At 47.5% G+C, this 26103-nt stretch overlaps 2 protein-coding genes across 2 annotated transcripts in view; both read right to left on the reverse strand.

Annotated features, from left to right (window-relative positions):
• The window catches only part of cap2 (cyclase associated actin cytoskeleton regulatory protein 2), a 306535-nt gene that overhangs the window by 212106 nt on the left and 68326 nt on the right, over positions 1–26103 (reverse strand). Inside the window, exon 4 of the mRNA XM_068001661.1 lies at positions 17490–17567. Coding sequence (XP_067857762.1) covers positions 17490–17567 — 78 coding nt within the window. The remainder of the gene's footprint in view (positions 1–17489; positions 17568–26103) is intronic.
• LOC137333159 (uncharacterized) lies at positions 3100–4800 on the reverse strand (the record flags this gene model as incomplete). The annotated part of the gene is made up of 3 exons (XM_067997347.1): positions 3100–3298; positions 3473–3752; positions 4293–4800. Coding segments are annotated over 3 exons (987 nt in total), but the record flags the coding sequence as incomplete, so codon positions are not given.

The following is a 26103-nucleotide window of genomic DNA, read 5'->3' on the forward strand; positions in this document are numbered from 1 at the left end:
GCACACAGAAAGACACGCACACAGAAAGACACGCACACAGAAAGACACGCACACAGAAAGACACGCACACAGAAAGACACGCACACAGAAAGACACGCACACAGAAAGACACGCACACAGAAAGACACGCACACAGAAAGACACGCACACAGAAGGACACGCACACAGAAAGACAGAGACACAGAAGGACACACACACACAGAGAAAGACACACACACACAGAAAGACACACACGCAAAGACACACACGTACAGAAAGACACGCACACAGAAAGACACGCACACAGAAAGACACGCACACAGAAAGACACGCACACAGAAAGACACGCACACAGAAAGACACGCACACAGAAAGACACGCACACAGAAAGACACGCACACAGAAAGACACGCACACAGAAAGACACGCACACAGAAAGACACGCACACAGAAAGACACGCACACAGAAAGACACGCACACAGAAAGACACGCACACAGAAAGACACGCACACAGAAAGACACGCACACAGAAAGACACGCACACAGAAAGACACGCACACAGAAAGACACGCACACAGAAAGACACGCACACAGAAAGACACGCACACAGAAAGACACGCACACAGAAAGACACGCACACAGAAAGACACGCACACAGAAAGACACGCACACAGAAAGACACACACACACAGAAAGACACGCACACAGAAAGACACACACACAGAAAGACACACACACACAGAAAGACACACACACAGAAAGACACACACACAGAAAGACACACACACACAAAGACACAGAGACAGACACACGCACAGAGACACACACACGCACAGAGACACACACACGCACAGAGACACACACACGCACAGAGACACACACACGCACAGAGACACACACACGCAGAGACACACACACGCAGAGACACACGCGCAGAGACACGCGCACAGACACGCGCACAGACACGCGCAGACACACGCGCGCAGACACACGCGCGCAGACACACGCGCGCAGACACACGCGCGCAGACACACGCGCGCAGACACACGCGCGCAGACACACGCGCGCAGAGACACACGCGCGCAGAGACACACACGCAGAGACACACAGGCGCAGACACACAGGCGCAGACACACAGGCGCAGACACACAGGCGCAGACACACAGGCGCAGACACACAGGCGCAGACACACAGGCGCAGACACACACTCACACAGAGACACACTCACACAGAGACACACTCACACAGAGACACACTCACACAGAGACACACTCACACAGAGACACACTCACACAGAGACACAAAGACACACACACACAAAGACACACACACACAAAGACACACACACACAAAGACACACACACACAAAGACACACACGCACAAAGGCACACGCACAAAGGCACACGCACAGAGACACACGCACAGAGACACACGCACAGAGACACACGCACAGACACACACGCACAGACACACACGCACAGACACACACGCAGAGACACACACGCAGAGACACACGCAGACACACGCACTGACACACGCAGACACACACGCACACACACACAGAAAGACACACACAGAAAGACACACACACCAGACACACACACACCAGACACACACACACCAGACACACACACACCAGACACACACACACCAGACACACACACACCAGACACACACACACCAGACACACACACACCAGACACACACACACCAGACACACACACACCAGACACACACACACCAGACACACACACACCAGACACACACACACCAGACACACACACACCAGACACACACACACACACACACACACACACACAGAAAGACACACACACACAGAAAGACACGCACACAGAAAGACACGCACACAGAAAGACACGCACACAGAAAGACACGCACACAGAAAGACACGCACACAGAAAGACACGCACACAGAAAGACACGCACACAGAAAGACACACACACACAGAAAGACACACACACACAGAAAGACACACACACAGAAAGACACACACACAGAAAGACACACACACACAGAAAGACACACACACAGAAAGACACACACACAGAAAGACACACACACAGAAAGACACACACACACAAAGACACAGAGACAGACACACGCACAGAGACACACACACGCACAGAGACACACACACGCACAGAGACACACACACGCACAGAGACACACACACGCACAGAGACACACACACGCAGAGACACACACACGCAGAGACACGCGCGCAGAGACACGCGCACAGACACACGCGCACAGACACGCGCAGACACACGCGCGCAGACACACGCGCGCAGACACACGCGCGCAGACACACGCGCGCAGACACACGCGCGCAGACACACGCGCGCAGACACACGCGCGCAGACACACGCGCGCAGACACACGCGCGCAGAGACACACGCGCGCAGAGACACACACGCAGAGACACACAGGCGCAGACACACAGGCGCAGACACACAGGCGCAGACACACAGGCGCAGACACACAGGCGCAGACACACAGGCGCAGACACACAGGCGCAGACACACAGGCGCAGACACACAGGCGCAGACACACACTCACACAGAGACACACTCACACAGAGACACACTCACACAGAGACACACTCACACAGAGACACACTCACACAGAGACACACTCACACAGAGACACAAAGACACACACACACAAAGACACACACACACAAAGACACACACACACAAAGGCACACGCACAAAGGCACACGCACAAAGGCACACGCACAGAGACACACGCACAGAGACACACGCACAGACACACACGCACAGACACACACGCACAGACACACACGCAGAGACACACACGCAGAGACACACGCAGACACACGCAGACACACACGCAGACACACACGCACACACACACAGAAAGACACACACAGAAAGACACACACACCAGACACACACACACCAGACACACACACACCAGACACACACACACCAGACACACACACACCAGACACACACACACCAGACACACACACACCAGACACACACACACCAGACACACACACACCAGACACACACACACCAGACACACACACACCAGACACACACACACCAGACACACACACACACACACACACACACACAGAAAGACACACACACACAGAAAGACACACACACACACAGAAAGACACACACACACACAGAAAGACACACACACACACACACAGAAAGACACACACACACACACAGAAAGACACACACACACACACACAGAAAGACACACACACACAGAGAAAGACACGCACACAGAGAAAGACACGCACACAGAAAGACACGCACACAGAAAGACACGCACACAGAAAGACACGCACACAGAAAGACACGCACACAGAAAGACACGCACACAGAAAGACACGCACACAGAAAGACACGCACACAGAAAGACACGCACACAGAAAGACACGCACACAGAAAGACACGCACACAGAAAGACACACACACAGAAAGACAGACACAGAGAAAGACACACACACAGGAAGACACACACACACACACAAAGACACACACACAGGAAGACACACACACACACAAAGACACACACACACAAAGACACACACACGCACAGAGACACACACACGCACAGAGACACACACACGCACAGAGACACACACACGCACAGAGACACACACACGCACAGAGACACACACACGCACAGAGACACACACACGCACAGAGACACACAGAGAGACACACACACGCAGAGACACACACACGCAGAGACACACACACGCAGAGACACGCGCGCAGACACACGCGCGCAGACACACGCGCGCAGACACACGCGCGCAGACACACGCGCGCAGACACACGCGCAGACACACGCGCAGACACACGCGCAGACACACGCGCAGAGACACACTCAGAGACGCACACTCAGAGACGCACACTCAGAGACGCACACGCGCAGACGCACACGCGCAGACGCACACGCGCAGACGCACACGCGCAGACGCACACGCGCAGACGCACACTCACACAGAGACACAAAGACACACACGCACAAAGACACACACGCACAAAGACACACACGCACAGAGACACACGCACAGAGACACACGCACAGAGACACACGCACAGAGACACACGCACAGAGACACACGCACAGAGGCACACGCACAGACGCACACGCACAGACGCACACGCACAGAGGCACACGCACAGAGGCACACGCACAGAGGCACACGCACAGAGGCACACGCACAGAGACACACGCACAGAGACACACACGCACAGAGACACACACACGCACAGAGACACACACACGCACAGAGACACACAGACACACACAGAGACACACGCACAGAGACACACACACGCACAGAGACACACACGCACAGAGACACACACACGCACAGAGACACACAGAGACACACACACACACGCACAGAGACACACAGACACACACAGAGACACACAGACACACACAGAGACACACAGAGACACACACACGCACAGACACACACACACACGCACAGAGACACACACACGCACAGAGACACACAGAGACACACACACACACGCACAGAGACACACAGAGACACAGACACAGACACACAGACACACACACAGAGACACACACACAGAGACACACACACAGAGACACACACACAGAGACACACACACAGAGACACACACACAGAGACACACACACAGAGACACACACACAGAGACACACACACACAGAGACACAGACACACACACACGCACAGAGACACACGCACAGACACACACGCACAGACACACACGCACAGACACACACGCACAGACACACACGCACAGACACACACGCACAGACACACACGCACAGAGAGGGGCAGACACGGCGAGAGAGAGGGGCAGAGAGGCACGGCGAGAGAGAGGGGCAGACACGGCGAGAGAGAGGGGCAGAGAGGCACGGCGAGAGAGAGGGGCAGAGAGGCACGGCGAGAGAGGGGCAGAGAGGCACGGCGAGAGAGAGGGGCAGAGAGGCACGGCGAGAGAGAGGGGCAGAGAGGCACGGCGAGAGAGAGGGGCAGAGAGGCACGGCGAGAGAGAGGGGCAGACACGGCGAGAGAGAGGGGCAGAGACGGCGAGAGTGAGGGGCAGAGACGGCGAGAGTGAGGGGCAGACACGGCGAGAGAGAGGGGGGCAGAGAGACACGGCGAGAGAGAGGGGCAGAGAGGCACGGCGAGAGAGAGGGGGGCAGAGAGGCACGGCGAGAGAGAGGGGCAGACACGGCGAGAGAGAGAGGCAGACACGGCGAGAGAGAGGGGCAGAGACGGCGAGAGAGAGGGGCAGAGACGGCGAGAGAGAGGGGCAGAGACGGCGAGAGAGAGGGGCAGAGACGGCGAGAGTGAGGGGCAGAGAGGCACGGCGAGAGAGAGGGGGGCAGAGAGGCACGGCGAGAGAGAGGGGGGCAGAGAGGCACGGCGAGAGAGAGGGGGGCAGAGAGGCACGGCGAGAGAGAGGGGGGCAGAGAGGCACGGCGAGAGAGAGGGGCAGACACGGCGAGAGAGAGAGGGGCAGACACGGCGAGAGAGAGAGAGGCAGACACGGCGAGAGTGAGGGGCAGACACGGCGAGAGAGAGAGGCAGACACGGCGAGAGAGAGAGGCAGACACGGCGAGAGAGAGAGGCAGACACGGCGAGAGAGAGAGGCAGACACGGCGAGAGAGAGAGGCAGACACGGCGAGAGAGAGAGGCAGACACGGCGAGAGAGAGAGGCAGACACGGCGAGAGAGAGAGGCAGACACGGCGAGAGAGAGGGGGGCAGACACGGCGTGAGAGAGAGAGGCAGACACGGCGAGAGAGAGAGGCAGACACGGCGAGAGAGAGAGAGGCAGACACGGCGAGAGAGAGAGGCAGACACGGCGAGAGAGAGAGAGGCAGACACGGCGAGAGAGAGAGGCAGACACGGCGAGAGAGAGAGAGGCAGACACGGCGAGAGAGAGAGGCAGACACGGCGAGAGAGAGAGGCAGACACGGCGAGAGAGAGGGGGGCAGACACGGCGAGAGAGAGAGGCAGACACGGCGAGAGAGAGAGGCAGACACGGCGAGAGAGAGAGGCAGACACGGCGAGAGAGAGAGGCAGACACGGCGAGAGAGAGAGGCAGACACGGCGAGAGAGAGAGGCAGACACGGCGAGAGAGAGAGGCAGACACGGCGAGAGAGAGAGGCAGACACGGCGAGAGAGAGAGGCAGACACGGCGAGAGAGAGAGGCAGACACGGCGAGAGAGAGAGGCAGACACGGCGAGAGAGAGAGGCAGACACGGCGAGAGAGAGAGGCAGACACGGCGAGAGAGAGAGGCAGACACGGCGAGAGAGAGAGGCAGACACGGCGAGAGAGAGAGGCAGACACGGCGAGAGAGAGAGGCAGACACGGCGAGAGAGAGAGGCAGACACGGCGAGAGAGAGAGGCAGACACGGCGAGAGAGAGAGGCAGACACGGCGAGAGAGAGAGGCAGACACGGCGAGAGAGAGAGAGGCAGACACGGCGAGAGAGAGAGGGGCAGACACGGCGAGAGAGAGAGGCAGACACGGCGAGAGAGAGAGGCAGACACGGCGAGAGAGAGAGGCAGACACGGCGAGAGAGAGAGGCAGACACGGCGAGAGAGAGAGGCAGACACGGCGAGAGGGAGAGAGGCAGACACGGCGAGAGGGAGAGGCAGACACGGCGAGAGAGAGAGGCAGACACGGCGAGAGAGAGAGGCAGACACGGCGAGAGAGAGAGGCAGACACGGCGAGAGAGAGAGGCAGACACGGCGAGAGAGAGAGGCAGACACGGCGAGAGAGAGAGGCAGACACGGCGAGAGAGAGGCAGACACGGCGAGAGAGAGAGGCAGACACGGCGAGAGAGAGAGGCAGACACGGCGAGAGAGAGAGAGGCAGACACGGCGAGAGAGAGAGGCAGACACGGCGAGAGAGAGAGGCAGACACGGCGAGAGAGAGAGGCAGACACGGCGAGAGAGAGAGGCAGACACGGCGAGAGAGAGAGGCAGACACAGCGAAAGAGAGGCACAGAGGAAGAGAGAGGCAGACATAGCGAAAGGGAGAGAGAGGCAGACACAGCGAAAGAGAGAGAGGCAAAGAGAAAGAGAGCAGGTGGGCGAGGTAGGGGGTCGCACGCACAGACAGCGAGGGAGAAAAAGACACAGAGCGCGCAACACATAGTGGTGCAACTGACACAAAAGTAGGAACATACGAACAGGAGTCGGCCATTCAGCCCCTTGAGCCTGTTCCACCTTTCAATTATATCATGGCTGATCTGTATCTTAACTCCATCTACCCATTAATACCCTTACCTAACAAAAATCTATCAATCTCAGTTTTGAAATTTTCAACTGACCCCCAGCCTCAGCAGCTTATTGGCGGACGAGAGTACCAGATTTCCACTCCCCTTTGTGTGAAGAAGTGCTTCCTGACATCACCCCTGAACGGCCTAGCTCTAATTTTAAGGTTATGTCCCCTTGTTCTGGACTCCTCACCAGAGGAAATAGTTTCTCTCTATCTACTCTATCAAATTCTTTAATCATCTTAAACACCTCAATTAAATTACCCCTTAATCTTCTATATTCAATGGAATACAAGCCTAGTCTTTGCAACCTGTCCTCATAATTTAATCATTCTGGTGAATTTGTACTCTTTCCAATGCCAAGATATCCTTTCTAAGGTGCGGTGTCCTGAACTGAATGCAGTATCTCCAGATGGGGTCTAACCAGAGCTCTGTACAGCTGTAACATAACTTCCACCCCTTTGTTTTCCAGCCCTCCTGAGATAAAGGCCAACATTCCATGAGCCTTTTTAATTATTTTTTGTACCTGTCCACGAGCTTTTAGCGATTTCTGTACTTGGACCCTTAAATCTCTCTGCTCATCCACAGTTCCTAGCTTCTCACCATTTAGAAAATACTCTGATCTATCTTTCTTAGGTCCAAAATGGATGACCTCACACTTTCCCACACCGAGCTCCATCTGCCACAGTTTTGCGCACTCACTCAATCTATCAATGTCCCTTTGCAACTTCCTGCTCCCATCTACACTATTTACTGTAGAGCCAAAAAAACTGTCCAGCCCCATCAAGCCTTTAGAGCTCGGCATTGTCGGAGGAAGGGCAGTGTTCAGATCTCTGCTCTAGCAAAGTAAATCATCAGTTTTATATTGTGTGGTTTTTATTTGGAAAGGAGAGGGGAGAAGAAGGAATCTTATGACAGTCATGGTTCTTAACTAAACCATGTTCAAGTGACTGTAGGGTGGGGGGAGGAGGGGAAACAATCACCTACAAGGAATATGGAAAACAAAATTACTGGGTAAGAAAGTGTTTTCATAAATACTGAATGGATGAAATCCTGACAATCACATTCATGGTGTTGCTGTCGGCGACCACAGGACGTTTTAGAGGAAGGGTTGAACTTAAAGACCAAACAAAGTTGCATTTACGCAGCGCCTTTCACAACCTCAGGATGTCCCAAGGTCAATGAAGTACTTTTGAAGTGTAGTCACTGTTGTAATGTAGGGAAACGCGGCAGCCAATTTTTGCACAGAAAGGTCCCATAAACAGTAATGACGTAAATGACCAGATAATCTGTTATTTTTTTTAAAAAGTAATGTTAGTTAAGGGATAAATACTGGCCAGGACATTGGGGGAACTTCCCTGCTCCTCTTCAAATAGTGCCATGGGATCTTTTACATCCACCTTGACAGGAAGACGCAGCCTCGGTTTATCGCCTCATCTGAAAGACGGCACCTGCGACAGTACAACACTCCTTTAGCACTGTACTGGAGTGTCGGCCTAGATTTTGTGCTCAAGTCTCTGGAGTGGGGCTTGAATCCACAATCTTCAGATTCAGAGATGAGAGTGCTTCCAGTCAATCAAGTTCACATAAATCCCAAGTGAGATCCTTCCAACTGATAAAAACGCAGAAGTTTGGGGCACTGCAACAATGATGCTAAAAACTTAATTTTTCCCAGAAAAATTTACGATACGGAAAAGCAAGGAAGTCGGATCATTGAAACTAAGGGATTGACTATTAGATGATATTGTGCAGGAGTTGTGTAAAGTTTCTAATACCAGTCAGATAAGGTTTATATTATGTTGCCAATGTAACACACTTGTTAGTACCTTTAATTCAAAATTTTACTTTTTGTTAACATGACTCATGAAGAAGTGATGTGATATTATCATAAAAACTTAATTTAAGTAGTCCTCTCAAAATACCTACTGAAGTACTGCGATCACACATCCATTAAGTGGAGTTTTGTTTAACACAAGAGTCATGGATCTGAAAAGGTCATTCGGGCATATGTTGCTCATCCCTCTCGTAATTTCCCATTATTCCATTCAACTGCATTCTGAACATCTAATGCTCCTGTCTCTACAACCCTGCTTGGCAGATTAATCCAACTAATCAACATTAGTCACATCTTAACATTACAACTAATGTTACCAGTGGGTTAATGTACTGCGGAAAGGGGGCTGCTGCACCAGAAACACAAGGAACAGGGATAAATACAACGAGAGATTTCTGTTAAACTTTTCTCCTCCAGAGACCAAAAAAGGTAACCTATGTTTGGAGGTAAGTATGGTATGGTTCTTAATGAATACTTTGCATCTGTCTTCACAAAAGAGAGGGACGATGCAGACATTGTAGTTGAGGACGAGTGTGAAATATTGGATGAGATAAACTTAGTGAGAGAGAAAGTATTAAGGGGATTAGCATCTGTGAAAGTAGATAAATCACCAGGGCCGGATGAAATATATCCCAGGCTGTTAAAAGGGAGGAAATAACAGAAGCTCTGACCATCATTTTCCAATCCTCTCTGGATACAAGTGCAGGAGGATTGGAGGACTGCTAACGTTTAAAAAGGGAGCGAGGGATGGACCGAGTAATTACAGGCCAGTCAGTCTAACCTTGGTGGTGAGCAAATTATTGGAATCAATTCTGAGGGACAGGATAAACCGTCACTTAGAAAGGCACGGAGTAATCAAGGACATTTGTTAAGGAACGGCTGTGTCTGACTAACTTGATTGAATTTTTTGAGGCGTTAACAAGGAGGGTCGATGAGGGTAGTGCATTTGATGTAGTCTACATGGATTTAGCAAGGCTTTTGACAAAGTCCGACATGACAGACTAGTCAAAAAAGTACAAGCCCATCGGATCCAAGGGAGAGCGGCAAGTTGGATCCAAAATTGGCTCAGTGGCAGGAAGCAAAGGGTAATAGTCGACGGGTGTTTTTATGACTGGAAGGCTGTTTCCAGTGGGGTTCCGCAGGGCCCTGCTAGGACCAGTACTAGGTCCCTTGCTTTTTGTGATCTATGTTAATGATTTAGACTTAAGTGTAGCGGGCATGATTAAGAAGTTTGCAGAAGATACAAAAATTGCAGTGTAGTTGATAGTGAGGAGGAAAGCTGTAGACTGCAGGAAGATATCAATGGACTGGTCAGGTGGGCAGAAAAGTGGCAAATGGAATTCAATCTGGAGAAGTGTAAGGTAATGCATTTGGGGAGGGCAAACAAGGCAAGGGAGTACACAATAAACAAGAGGATACTGAAAGTTGTAGAGGAAGTGAGGTACCTTGGAGTGCATGTCCACAGATCCCTGAAGGTAGCAGGACAGGTCGATAAAGTGGTTAAGGAGGCATACAGGATACTTTCCTTTATTATCAGAGGCACAGAATATAAGGTTATGCTGGAACTGTATAATACACTGGTTAGGCCACAGCTTGAGTACTGCGTACAGTTCTGATCACTACATTACAGGAAGGATGTAATTGCACTAGAGAGGGTACAGAGGAGATTTACGAGGATGTTGCCAGGACTGGAGAATTTTAGCTATGAGGAAAGATTGGATAGACTGGGGTTGCTCTCTTTGGAACAGAGGAGGCTGAGGGGTGATGTAATTGAGGTGTACAAAATTATGAAGGGCCTAGATAGAATGGATAGGGAGGGCCTATTTCCCTTAGCAGAGAGGTCAATAACTAGGGGGCATAGATTTAAAGTAATTGGTATAGAAGGATTAGAGGGGAGCTGAGGAAAAGTTTTTTCACCCAGAGGGTGGTAGGGATCTGGAACTCTCTGCATGAAGGGGTGGTAGAGGCAGAAACCCTCAACTCATTTAAAAAGTACCTGGATGTTCACTTGAAGTGCTGTGACCTACAAGGCTACGGACCATGTGCTGGAAAGGGGGATTAGGCTGGGTGGCTCATTTTCAGCCGGCGCAGACACGATGGGCCAAATGGCCTCCTTCTGTGCTGTAAATTTTCTATGATTCTATTCTATGCTGCCCATATCCTATCCCGTACCAAGTCCCGCTCACCAATCACTCCTGTCCTTGCTGACTAACATTGGCTTCCAGTCCCCCTAAGCCACCAATTTAAAATTTTCATCCTTGTATTTAAATTTCTTCATGGCCTTGCCCCTTCCTATCTCTGTAATCACCTCCAGCCTAACAACCCTCCCCAAACTTTGTTCCTCCAATTCTGGCCTTTTGTGCATCCCCCCTTCCTTCACCCCATAATTGGCAACTATCCCCCACATTCTGGAATTCCTTCCCTAAGCCCCTTCTTTTAAGACCCTCCTTAAAACCCATTCTTTGACCAAGCTTTGGCTCAGAGTCCACTTATTTCTGATTCTACCTCTGCAAAGTGTCTTGTAACGTTTTTCATGTTAGAGGTGCCATTAAAATGCAAGTCATTGTTAACAAACGGCAGCATCCGAGGTCATTAGGTGTATGTCTAGTGAAGTGGTCTCCCACACATCAAGCAACAGTAACAGAGGCATTAAATAGATGGAAAAAGGCGGGCCCACAAAAATCAGGCACGCAGCTGAATTCTGACACACCTGACACACAATGCTTTGCATCAGCGGTGCTAAAGTCAAAAACTTATCCCATTGCCTCCTTTAGAAACAAAATAAAAAGGTACATTAAGTTGGTTTTACGAGGAGGGAAAAAAGCCCGAACGAGTGTGTACCATGTTCATCGTGACACGATGTGATGATGCACTTTAGTACAATTAACATAATTTTGTGTGCTTGCGAACAAATACTGGAAATTTTGCTTTTCAGTATTAGTACACGAAAGCTTAAAGTGTAAAAATTTACACTTAAAGTGCACAAATTCCTTTGTCCACTATTTTAACAGGGAGTGTTGCTCCAATTAAAAAGTTAACACCTCTTAAAATAAGAATTTTCATACAAATGTAGTAAGTGCTTATAAGTCAATACTTTAAGGCAATGCCCCTTTAAACATGAGCAGTACCATTTCCTAGTGCACTGTACCACTGCATATTTATTTAGGGGTCACCTCTTTCAGTTAGTACAGCTTTGCTTCTCTTTGCTCAACTAGACCGGCGAGCTCCTGCAGCTTTCAGAGCCATGTCACTGCAAGATGATTATCATCTTGATTAAAGTAAATTATCACTGGTCACAGTAATGATACACCAACAGTGTGAAAGCAAAATAAGCTCCAATTTTCCGATTACAGTTTATTAAAGATCTGACTCAATCCTTTCGACTGGTTAGCAGGGATAAGTATTCAAACTTTCTGCTAAGTTTTGCAGTCCAAGCTTTTTGGTTTTCTGGCACTTTGAATTTCACTATGAAAATAGCACAAAAATGAACGGGTAACCTGTAGCTTGATTTTTGGGGCCTCTCAATTCTTGCAGAAGCTGAAAACAAAGCTGTACCATGGGTTTCTTATCCGCATCACACGATTAATCACATTCCCCCCTATGATTCTGGCTTGCCTTACCATCAAGCTGTGTTTGCATTTTCCCATCACAGAACACAACATAAAACTATGGTACAATACTTCAAGAGTTAAAAAGAGACCTTTCCCTAATGTTCATAAAGGGTTTATCATGGTGCCATAGCGCATAAACAACCCAACCCATTGTCCCACAGAATGGCAAGACACTTGCTCAAACACACAGCTCCGCACGGGTTGAGATGCGAAACAGAATTTCTATGCGAGATGGAGGTGCGGGGGGGGGGGATGCCAAGTAGAAGTTGGGTATCCTCAGCACTAAAGAAAGTATAGTTACCAGGGTAGCTCTTGCACATCTTCTAGTATCTGGTGAATAATATGGAGAAATTGGGGAAAGGGAGAAAGTACAAACACCAACAGTAACCAATGGCAACGAGTCCCATAAAACGAGGCCCCGTTTTACTGCAGCCACGGCTACATTTGGGTGAAAAAATTACATTTCAGTTCTTCTGCTTCTTATTAGTGGTGCCCTCCTAGAGGTGGTGCTGATTTCTGTCCCTTGACAACGGGGTTCCCAGTGCCACCCTTACTGGTCCAGTTAAAATAAACTCAGTTCTATTCCAGACTGCTGCTGTATTACCACCTTACGCCAAATTTAAGTTCCTGTTGAGTGCAAGTACTCTATTACTTTCTGAACTAGACAGTCTTTCCTGTAGAAATCTCTGAAACCCACAGTCTGCTATATATGGTGCAATATCAATGGGAACAGAGAGCAAGTATAACTGATAATGAGCTGATCAGATGTATAGAAATATACTGCCCAGTATGGAGGTCATAGGAGGACAGCGTTGGGTTCAGATGTGATTTCCTCCAACAATCAAATAGTTACTGACATTCAACATTTTGGTTTATATGTGAAAGATGCCCACTGGAGCAAGGCATCAGACGGGAGTCCATACCTGTGAACCTGTACCCAGGTATCATTCAGGAGATTGAGGGGGGGGGGGGGGGGAGAAGAGGGGAAACTTAAAAACTCTTGCTTTTATACCCAAAAATTAAAAAAATACCAATCGTCACCCACCCAACCACTCCGCATGAGGTCTGGATGAACAAGGCAGGCTTCTATACAGTGATATTAACTCTATAAGGGATCTGTCAGCATGTATCAAAGTGAACATGCACGAGTTACTCAGCAATGTATCTGCACCAGACGACTTACAGTTAAAGAAAGAAAAAGAATGAAAGGCTTGCATTCGTAGCGCCTTTCACATCCTCAGGACATCCCAACCACTTTACAACCAATGAAGTATTTTTGAAGTGTAGTCACTGTTGTAAATGTAGGACAAGACAGTTGTATATTTTACTACTGCATCACTGCTGTTGTATAGGGTTTAATCTCCCTCCAAGGCATGTAAGGAACAATCAAGTGTAAAGAGTGCTATCTAGGATCCCACGAAGCAATAGATTTAATTTTGCCTTGTCCCAACGATCAAGGAAAATATTACAAGATGTTTCTAGAAATATCGACGGCATTATGTTCTGACACATGAACTTTCACCAACAACACAACTGCAATGGCACCACCCTGTATCCAAACTCAGCTGCCCAAGAGAAATCTATTCAATGCCATCTGATCCCAAAGTCATTTGCTGCTGCTCATCATATGCTTTAGCAGGTGCCAAGAAGTGCAGGGTCAAGGAGTTAGAATTCAGAAGGTCAAAGCCAGCAGTCACTTTGCTGTTTAGGAGATGGAGTTCAGTAATTTCAAAAACATATGCGTAAAAAAAAAAACAAGCATTTCATAGTTAAAGCTTGATGTGTTACATAGCCTAGAGAAATAGTGATTCAGTACTTAATATAATTGAAGTGTCAGCTGAGGCACAGTGGTTGCACTCCGAGTCAGAAGGCTGTGGATTCAAGTCCCACGCCACAGCCTTGAGCTCATAATCTAGGCTGACACGTCAGTGCAGTACTGAGGGAGCACTGCCGTCGTTCAGATGAGACGTTAAACCGAAGCCCCGTCTGCCCTCTCAGGTGGACGTAAAAGATCCCATGGCACTATTTCGAAGGAGGGCAGGGGAGTTCTCCCTGGTGTCCTGGCCAATATTTGGTCATTATCTCATTGCTGTTTGAAGGACCTTGCTGTGCACAAATTGGCTGTTGTGTTTCCTACATTACAACAGTGACTACACTTCAAAAGTACTTCAGTGGCTGTACTTCACTTCCAAAAAAAAAATTCAAGAAAGGTTGCCAGATACTGCAGGGTAACAATGAGCAGCAGTTTATTCTTCGGCATGTGTCAAGTACAAGATTGGAGGCTATATTAACAGGATGAAATAGTTCCCGTACTGCTGGGAGGGGGAGGGGGCAGAAAAGTGTGGAGGAATATTGTCCATAGAGAAGAGCTGGCCAGAGCCGAATAATGGAGATGTCAGGACAGATGAATGTTACGGAATTTTTCTTAATTGTTTTTGGCGTTCAAGGAGTATTAATGCAGAACTTGGTCTCAGGAAATTAAATAAGTGAGTAGAGTAGCACCAGGCCCGTGGAAGGAGTGAGCTTGATGGTCCATTGGCCCCTTATTGTTCCACGCCTTACGTTCATTGTTTGTCTGCAAAATGAGCACTTCAACAAAGGGTTTTCTTACTCTCCCCCAAAATGAAAAAACAACAACACTTGTGAGGTTGCAAACCAGCAAACTGTAACTGACGTGACAAGTCAGATAAGCAGAGACCAAGGCAATAGGTCAGTGACATGAGCTGGCAAGTATCCTGCAGGACTTGCTGGTTTTCTATGCCGGTGCTCAAAGTAAAATCTCATGGGATTGACCGCTGAGCTGGAGATGCACACGATGTATAGGATCCAATGCAGCCAGCAACTGCTAACTTATCTCTCAATCCCGTGATCTCACAATCCAAACGAGGACTGGCAAAACTCCCAAAGCAAGGGTCCGACACGTGGAGTCTAACCTCCTCGAAAACACAGAGCTCACCTTGGAGCAGTCTCTGGTCTAGCACTCACACTTCAGTGGTGCACAAAGCTTGTCTTGTACATCTGGAGTGTATTATGGACTATGGCGGAGGCCCTGAATGGGAGGAATAGTCCTGCTGTTACTCCTTATTTTATGAGGAGAACACAAAAAATATTTTTGAAAAACTGGGCTGCAGCAATAATAGTCGAGCACACCAAGTGATACTTTGTGCACTTGCAGGTAATCGAAGAAGTCGGCCAATGTTCGTCTCAGGTAGGCTTTACTTACAGCTGGAGAACAAAGCTGCAGGACCAGGTCACTTACAGCTGCAGAGCAACAAGAACAACTCTGTTGGGTTTTTTTTTCTTTCGCTTCATAGTCAACCCTTAGAGTGACAAATGACGACACTTATCAGGAGAATGGTGCTAGGGCATAGGTGATCAAAAGGTACTGGGATCAGGGAAAAAAATTAAATCAGCAGCTCACCCAAATGAACTGGTTAGGCCTCATCTGGAGTATTGTGTCCAATTCTGGGCACCACACTTTAGGAAAGATGTCAAGGCCTTAGAGAGGGTGCAGAGGAGATTTACTAGAATGGTTCCAGGGATAAGGGACTTCAGTTATGTAGAGAGACTGGAGAAGCTGGGGTTGTTCTCCTAAGAGCAGAGAAGATTACAGGGAGATTTGATAGAGGTGTTCAAAATTATGAAGGTATTTGATACAATAAATAAGGAGAAACTGTTATGAATAGATGGTCCTTTTGCAGTCCGTTGCTTCACACCATTAACAGCAGCGTCATGGACTGCCATTATTTTTCCTCTCCAGGCCCTATGCTACATTTTAATAATCTCCTCCAAGGACAAATTCATAAACTACCTACCCATTTTTTTCAACTTTTGCTCTCAAACCTGTGCAGATAGATGCTGGCGTTATGGTGACTCCTCACTGCAACACTCGACATAAACAAGCTTGGTTTATGGTGCTCCCACCAATTGGCAAATCGCACATACACAGGCAAGCACTTTCTGACCAGATGTCTCAAACAGAGGGGCAATAAATCTGTGTCGAGTCATGGCTACCAAACGACATGTAACCGAGATTAGTGAATTCAGTGCAATCAGGTAATCAATCCTGGGGGCTACTGTGATCTGTGTGGCGCTACTCATGTACAGACGTGGTTCAGTGGTAGCACTCTCGCCTCTGAGTCAGAAGGTTGTGGGTTCAAGTCCCACTCCAGAGACTTGAGCACATAATCCACACTTCAGTGCAATACCGAGGGAGTGCTGCATTGTCAGCGGTGCCGTCTTTCGGATGAGACGTTAAACCGAGACCCCGTCTGCCCTCTCAGGTGGACGTAAAAGATCCCATGACGATTTCGAAGAAGGGCATGGGAGTTCCTCCCCACTGTCCTGGCCAATATTTATCCATCAGCCAACATCACTAAAACAGATTCTCTGGTCATTGTCACATTGCTGTTTGTGGGACGTTGCTGTGCTCAAATTACAACAGTGACTACACTTCAAAAAGTATTAATTGGCTGCAAAGAGCTTTGGGACATCCTGAAAGGCGCTATGTAAAAGCAAGTCTTTTTCTTTTCACCAGTCTTCCATTCAGAAACCTCTAGAGAAACCTACTTGCTTCCTCCAATTACTAGACTTTTCAACAATCATTTATTTCACAGAAATCTCATTGCTACCTTGAAACATTCAACGTGTTTAAATGTAGATGCGCTCGATTTTTGCTGGCTGGGTTGGTGAGCTGCTCCCTTTTCCTGCACATTGTTTTGGGTCTTCACATTACACATACAGTTACTCACCTCCAGAGGCTGCTGGTGCTTACAGGCCATCAACAGGAAATTTCTCTGAGCTTCGAAAGCTGCACTAAGCATCTCTGCCTGTTTGGGGGAAAAAAATAAAAGCACGTTTCAAACAAAGGAAATAATGGAGCCTAAAACCAATGTGCAATGAAAGGAAAAACAATGCCAATCAGGCTTTTTATTATCACAAATCAATGCAAATGCTCCACAAGTTCATTTAAGTAGTACAGGATAAACTATAACTCACTGTGCATCTGTCCCATGAATATTAATCTTGCCGGGACACAGATGGGCATAAATATACCAGACACCACATACCACAGTATTGCAGAAATCTGTACAAACAGCTGGGAATGTGAAAGCTCATCTTCCGTACTTAGAGCTATCAGACCAATGCTCTAAAAGAATAAGCCACTTTCATACGAGCTCAAGGCTGCAAACCATTTGCCTTTAATCAGAGAGTTACAGCACTCGATTTTCAGAAACCGCGCCGAGTCTTGATTGCACAACAGCAGTTGACAGGGCTGTGACGCAGACTTGGAAACTAGTGAAAGGGGTGTGCGACATTTATATCTTCCAGTGTGGTCAGCTTGCAAGTGTTCAAAACGAGCAATACCTATACACATCCTACTGAAGGTGAGAAGAATTATGTAACTAAAACTGCAATAATTAAATACCTTATTGTTCACCAATTTTATACTCTTTGAAAAGGTGGAAACAGGAAGGTCAGGAGTCAGCAGCCCTTTTAAAAAGGTCATTCATAGTAGGGATGAGAGAATATGGTGGTAAATTTGACGATTTAGCACAGTGTTGTTCAATAGAAATTACTGACTAGCCATAGGTGTTGCTATGGTGACAACCTTTTAGCCACGTGCACTAATTTTAGTAAAAAACACCTTGCACACAATACAGATAAATGTACTTCTTGTGTTTATTTACTTAACAAACATCTACCACCAGTGAGAAACTTTGCAGTTTTCCTCTTTCACCAAAATTTGGAATTCTACCATGAATTTATCAGAAACCCAACATCTTAGTGCAGCTTCTAGGTTTTTGTCCAGCAGTTGAGAGCGGGACTTTGACTTCATCAGAGTGACTGCAGAGAATGTTGACTCACACAACAAGACATACTAGACCCGTTCCTGCTTTCCATCCAGTTGGATGCTCCTTGCCCTTTGCCACGGTGTGCCCTGGTGGAGCTGCTCGTTATCGGCCGAGCTTGCTTTCTTCTGCTGGCCTGGAACAGTAATTCTGATTGGTCGAGCTGACCATGACAACAGCTCCCCTCTCCATACAATGTTGTTGCTGTTTCCATGGTGCTGAAGTCCAGAGTTTTCACCCATATTACGCACCATTTTAGCAGATAACCAAGGAAGTAAAGCCCACACAATGACCAAAAAACACTCGCACACTCTGCTTTTTGTCATACCATTTTAGCATCAAACGTACAAAAAGGTTGAAGTACACATGCATATGAGTATAGAGATCAAATGCCCAACGACAGTGTCTAGTCCACATGTGGCGAGAGACTAAAGTATTGGACACCACTGATTTAGCACTCGCAGCGCAGAGCTTTGCACAAATGAAGCACAGCTGGAAATCAGATGTGGAGATCAGCGTGCCAGATTTGTGGCCTGCCCGGATTTTCTTAACTGCCCTCTGAAGTGGCCCAGCAAACCTATCAGTTATTTGAGAAGGGCAATAAATGCCAGCCTTGCCACATCAAAAAAGGGTGGTAAACCTGCAAATAAAAAAGTTAAAATTCAAAGTGTCTTGCTTATACAAGAGATAAAAATGCACAAGTTGAAAAAAAAAATTTCTCAAAGCGAATTACACAATCATGTCCCTTTCTAAATATAAACGCTTTGCTATCACTGTATAAAACTAGCCTTTCAAGGTTATTCTTCAGACTCCTCTAAACACAATGAAACATATAATCACATCTGCTGCAGATTTCTATATTTCCAGCAATGACCTACACGCTGAGCAAAGCACCTGCGCCCGGTTCTAGTGGTAATCTGCCTCCCTACTACTGTACTATTAACTGGCACAGACACTGTGGGGGTGATTTTAGGAGGCAAATGTGGGTGCGTTGGGGGCGGGGGAGCTCCGAAAATCGTGCAAATCCCGTTCGGGTTCAGAAGCCGGCTCCAACCCGCCGACTTCCGAGTTTCCCAGGGACCCACCTGTGTGCAACGCAGGCGACCCGAAAACGGAAGTCCCGCTGGCAATTAACGCTGGCGGGATGACAGTTAAAGAGCCAAATTTTTTTTTTTTTTTCTGACACTCTGTGGTGCCTTATTGCCTTACAGATTCATTCCAGATTCCTTGCAGTGACATTACATCAAGCCAAAGCTCTACAAGCCAAAGCTCTACACTCTGCCCGAGGGGATTTCTCCCTGACTGCATCCCCCCGGCATACAATGGCCCACTTGATCTTAGCCAAAAGGGTAAAGAGCCAAATGCACCTCAATGAGGCACTTTACCTGCGACAGATTAAGTAGTTAGAAAGATTTTTTAAACTTACCTGGGTGGCTTGCCCACCACTTCTGATTCACACCGAGTGAAACCAGGCGTGAAGGGTCGGATCTTCCTCGTGGTCAAAAAGTCAGACTGTGACAGGAGTGATGTACGCAGCATTTGCAACAACAGGGAAAGGGCGAGACACTATTTGGATTTGTGTGTGAAAACTGAAGCGTAGGTCAGGTCTTTGTGACCAACTTTTGGCTGTAGATTTCCAAGAACTTTCTCTTTCTCAGCATCAAACAGGAAATTAGAGATGCATGTCACATGGGTACTACAGTAATCATTGGTGACTTTAATCTACATATAGACTGGCCAAACCAAATTAGCAATAATACTTTGGAGGATGAATTCCTGGAGTGTATACGAGATGGTTTCATAGACCAGTACGTTGAGGAGAAAACCAGGGAACAGGCTATCCAAGATTGGGTATTGTGCAATGAGAAGGGGTTAATCAATAATCTTGTTGTGCGGGGTCCTTTAGGGAAGAGTGACCATAACATGATAGAATTCTTCATTAAGATGGAAAGTGAAGTAGTCCAATCCTAAACTAGGGTCCTAAATCTAAACAAAGGAAACTTCGAAGGTATGAGGAGTGAGTTGGCTATGATAGACTGGGAAGCTTCATTAAAAGGCATGATGGTGGATAGGCAATGGCTGACATTTAAGGAACAAATGCATGAATTGCAACAGTTATACATTCCTTTCTGGCACAAAAACACAAAAAGGAAAAGTGGCCAAACCATGGCTAACAAAAGAAATTAAGGATAGTATTAGATCCAAAGACGAGTCACACAAAGTTGCCAGAAAAAGTAGCAAGCCTAAAGATTGGGAACAGTTTAGAATTCAGCAAAAAAGGTATAAGAGATTGATTAAGAGGGGAAAAATAGAGTATGAGAATAAACTTGCAAGGAACATAAAGTGGACTGTAAAAGCTTCTACAAGTATGTAAAAAGAAAAAGATTAGTGAAGACAAATGTAGGTCCCTTACAGTCAGAAACAGGAGAATTTATAATGGGGAACAAGGGAATGGCAGGGTAATTAAACAAATACTTTGGTTCTGTCTTCACGGAAGAGGACACAAATAACTTCCCTGAAATGCCACGGAACCAAGGAACTAGTGAGAAGGAGGAATTAAAGGAAATTAATATGAGTGAAAAAATAGTGCTGGAGAAATTAATGGTGGGAGTAGTATATAGGCCCCCTAACAGTAACTACACTGTAGGGCAAAATATTAATCAGGAAATAAGGGGGGCTTGTAAAAAAGGTAATGCAATAATCATGGGCGATGTTAACTTTCACATAGATTGGACAAATCAAACTGGCAAAAATAGCCCTGAGGAGTAGTTCATAGAGTGCATTAGGGACTGTTTCTTAGACCAATACGTTGGGGAACCAAACAGGGAACAGGCCATTTTGGATCTGGTAATGGGTAACTAAACAGGATTAATTAATGATCTCAAAGTAAAGGATCCCTTGGGAAGCAGTGATCATAACATGATAGAATTTCACATCCAGTTTGAGAGCGAGGATCTTGGGTCTGAAACTATTGTATTAAACTTAAATAAGGGCAATTATAAAGGAATGAGGGCGGAATTGGCTAAAGTGGACTGGGTAAACGGATTAGACGGTATTTTTTAAAAATATTCGTTCATGGGATGTGGGCGTCGCTGGCAAGGCCGGCATTTATTGCCCATCCCTAATTGCTCTCGAGAAGCTGGTGGTGAGCCGCCTTCTTGAACCGCTGCAGTCCATGTGGTGACGGTTCTCCCACAGTGCTGTTAGGAAAGGAGTTCCAGGATTTTGACCCAGCGACAATGAAGGAACGGCGATATATTTCCAAGTCGGGATGGTGTGTGACGTGGAGGGGAACGTGCAGGTGATGTTGTTCCCATGTACCTGCTGCTCTTGTCCTTCTAGGTGGTAGAGGTCGCGGGTTTGGGAGGTGCTGTCGAAGAAGCCTTGGCGAGTTGCTGCATTGCATCCTGTGGGTCGTACACACTGCATCCACTGTGCGCCGGTGGTGAAGGGAGTGAATGTCTAGGGTGGTGGATGGGGTGCCAATCAAGTGGGCTGCTTTGTCCTGGATGGTGTCGAGCTTCTTGAGTATTGTTGGAGCTGCACTCATCCAGGCAAGTGGAGAGTATTCCATCACACTCCTGACTTGTGCCTTGTAGATGGTGGAAAGACTTTGGGGAGTCAGGAGGTGAGTCACTTGCTGCAGAATACCCAGCCTCTGACCTGCTCTTGTAGCCACAGTATTTATATGGCTGGTCCAGTTAAGTTTCTGGTCAATGGTGACCCCCAGGATGTTGATAGTGGGGGATTCGGCGATGGTAATGCCATTGAATGTCAAGCGGAGGTCGTTAGACCCTCTCTTGTTGGAGATGGTTATTGCCTGGCACTTGTCTGGCACGAATGTTACTTGCCTCTTATGAGCCCAAGCCTGAATGTTGTCCAGGTCTTGCTGCATGCAGGCTCGGACTGCTTCATTATCTGAGGGGTTGCAAATGGAACTGAACACTGTGCAATCATCAGCTAACATCCCTATTTCTGACCTTATGAAGGAGGGAAGGTCATTGATGAAGCAGCTGAAGATGGTTGGGCCTAGGACACTGCCCTGAGGAACTCCTGCAGCAATGTCCTGGGGCTGAGATGATTGGCCTCCAACAACCACTACCATCTTCCTTTGTGCTAGGTATGACTCCAGCCACTGGAGAGTTTTCCCCCTGATTCCCATTGACTTCAATTTTACTAGGGCTCCTTGGTGCCACACTCGGTCAAATGCTGCCTTGATGTCAAGGGCAGTCACTCTCAACTCACCTCTGGAATTCAGCTCTTTTGTCCATGTTTTTTTTTATTCGTTCACGGGATGTGGGCGTCGCTGGCAAGGCCGGCATTTATTGCCCATCCCTAAGAGGGCAATTAAGAATCAACCACATTGCTGTGGGTCTGGAGTCACATATAGGCCAGACCGGGTAAGGACGGCAGGTTTCCTTCCCTAAAGGACATTAATGAACCAGATGGGTTTTTACGACAATCCGGTAGTTTCATGGCTATCATTACTGATACTAGTATTTTAATTCCAGATTTTTATTTAATTAATTGAATTTAAATTCGCCAGCCGCCGTGGCGGGATTTGAACTCGTGACTCTGGATTTTAGTCCAGGCCTCTGGATTACTAGCCCAGTAACATAACCACTACGCTACTGTACCCTTTTGGACCAAGACTGTAATGTGGTCTGGAGCCGAGTGGTCCTGGCGGAACCCAAACTGAGCATCGGTGAGCAGGTTATTAGTGAGTAAGTGCCGCTTGATAGCACTGTCGACGACACCTTCCATCACTTTGCTGATGATCGAGAGTAGACTGATGGGGCGGTAATTGGCCGGATTGGATTTGTCTTGCTTTTTGTGAACGGGACATACCTGGGCAATTTTCCACATTGTCAGGTAGATGCTAGTAGCTGTACTGCAGCTTGGCTAGAGGCTCAGCTAGTTCTGGAGCACAAGTCTTCAGCACTACAGCTGGGATGTTGTCGGGACCCATTGCCTTTGCTGTATCCAGTGCACTCACCCGTTTCTTGATATCACGTGGAGTGAATCGAATTGGCTGAAGACTGGCTTCTGTGATGGTGGGGATATCGGGAGGAGGCAGAGATGAATCATTCACTCGGCACTTCTGGCTGAAGATGGTTGCAAACGCTTCAGCCTTGTCTTTTGCACTCATGTGCTGGACTCCGCCATCATTGAGGATGGGGATGTTTGCAGAGCCTCCTCCTCCCTTTAGTTGTTTAATTGTCCACCACCATTCACGACTGGATGTGGCAGGACTGCAGAGCTTTGATCTGATCCGTTGGTTGTGGAATCACTTAGCTCTGTCTATAGCATGTTGCTTCCACCGTTTAGCATGCATGTAGTCCTGAGTTGTAGCTTCACCAGGTTGGCACCTCATTTTTAGGTACGCCTGGTGCTGCTCCTGGCATGCTCTTCTGCACTCCTCATTGAACCAGGGTTGATCCCCTGGCTTGTTGGTAATGGTAGAGTGAGGAATATGCCAGGCCATGAGGTTACAGATTGTGCTGGAATACAATTCTGCTGCTGCTGATGGCCCACAACGCCTCATGGATGCCCAGTTTTGAGCTGCTAGATCTGTTCTGAATCAATCCCATTTAGCACGGTGTTCGTGCCACCCAACACGTTGGATGGTGTCCTCGGTGCGAAGACGGGACTTTGTCTCCACGAGGACTGTGCAGTGGTCACTCCGACCAATAATGGGCAGGGTGGATAAAGGGGAACCAATGGATGCAGTATATTTGGATTTCCAAAAGGCATTCGATAAGGTGCCACATAAAAGATTACTGCACGAGATAAGAGCTCATGGTGTTTGGGGTAATATACTGCCATGGATAGAGGATTGGCTAACTAACAGAAAACAAAGAGTCGGGATAAAAGGGTCATTTTTAAAATTCAAATATTATTTGAATGGAGAAATACTACAAAATGCAGCAGTACAGAGGGATCTGAGTGCCCTCGTACATGAAACACAAAAAGTCAACATACAGGTGCAGCAGGTAATCCAGAAGGCAAACGGAATATTGTCCTTTATTTCTAGGGGGATGGAGTATAAAAGCAGGGAATCATGCTACAACTGTACAGGGTGCTGGTGAGACCACACCTGGAATACTGCGTACAGTTCTGGTGCCCTTATTTAAGGAAGGACATACTTGCATTGGAGGCAGTTCAGAGAAGGTTCACTAGGTTAATTCCAGGTATGGAAGGGTTGTCTTATGAGGAAAGATTGAACAGGTTGGGTCTATACTCATTGGAGTTTAGAAGAATGAGAGGAGATCTTATTGAAACATGCAAAATTCTGAGGGGACTCGATCGGGTAGATGCTGAGAGGATGTTACCCCTCATGGGGGAATCTAAAACTAGGGGGCATAGTCTCAGAATAAGGGGTCGCCCGTTTAAGACGGAAATAAAGAGGAATTTCTTCTCCCAGAGGGTCGTGAATCTTTGGAATTCTTTACCCCAAAAAGCTGTGCAGGCTGAGTCATTGAATACATTCAAGGCTGAGTTAGACAAATTTTTGATCAGCAAGGGAGTCAAAGGATATGGGGAAAAGGTAGGAAAGTGGAGTTGAGGTAAAAATCAGATCAGCCATGATCTCATTGAATGGCGGAGCAGGCTCGAGGGGCTGAATGGCCTACTCCTGCTCCTGTTCCTGCTCCTATCTCTTATGGTCTTATGGACTGAAAGCCGATAAATCCCCAGGGCCTGATAATCTGCATCCCAGAGTACTAAAAGAGATAGCCACGGAAATAGTGGATGCATTAGTTGTCATCTTCCAAAATTCTATAGATTATGGAACAGTTCCTGCAGATTGGAGGGTGGCAAATGTAACCCCACTATTTAAAAAAGGAGGGAGAGAAAACAGGGAACTACAGACCAGTTAGCCTAACATCAGTAGCAGGGAAAATGCTACAGTCTATTATAAAGGATGTGATAACAGGACACTTAGAAAATATCAACGGGATTAGACAAAGTCAACATGGATTTATGAAAGGGAAATCATGTTTGACAAACCTATTGGAGTTTTTTGAGGATGTAACTGGTAGAATAGATAAGGGAGAACCAGTGTATGTGGTTTATTTGGATTTTCAGAAGGTCTTTGATAAGTCCCACATAAGAGGTTAGTGTGCAAAATGGGATTGGGGGTAATATACTGGCATGGATTGAAAATTGGTTAACGGACAAGAAACAGAGAGTAGGAATAAATGGGTCTTTTTCAGGGTGACAGGCAGTGACTAGTGGGGTACCGCAGGGATCAGTGCTTGGGCTCCAGCTATTCACAATATATATCAATGATTTGGATGAGGGAACCAAATGTAATATTTCCAAGTTTGCTGACGACACAAAACTAGGCGGGATCGTGAGTTGTGAGGAGGATACAAAGAGGCTTCAAGGCGATTTAGGCAAGTTGAGTGAGTGGGCAAATACATGGCAGATGCAGTATAATGTGGATAAATGTGAAGTTATCCACTTCGGAAGGAAAAACAGAAAGGCAGAGTATTATTTAAATGGTGATAGA

This window comes from Heptranchias perlo, chromosome 2 (assembly GCF_035084215.1).
Source record: "Heptranchias perlo isolate sHepPer1 chromosome 2, sHepPer1.hap1, whole genome shotgun sequence".
Lineage (NCBI taxonomy): Eukaryota > Metazoa > Chordata > Chondrichthyes > Hexanchiformes > Hexanchidae > Heptranchias > Heptranchias perlo.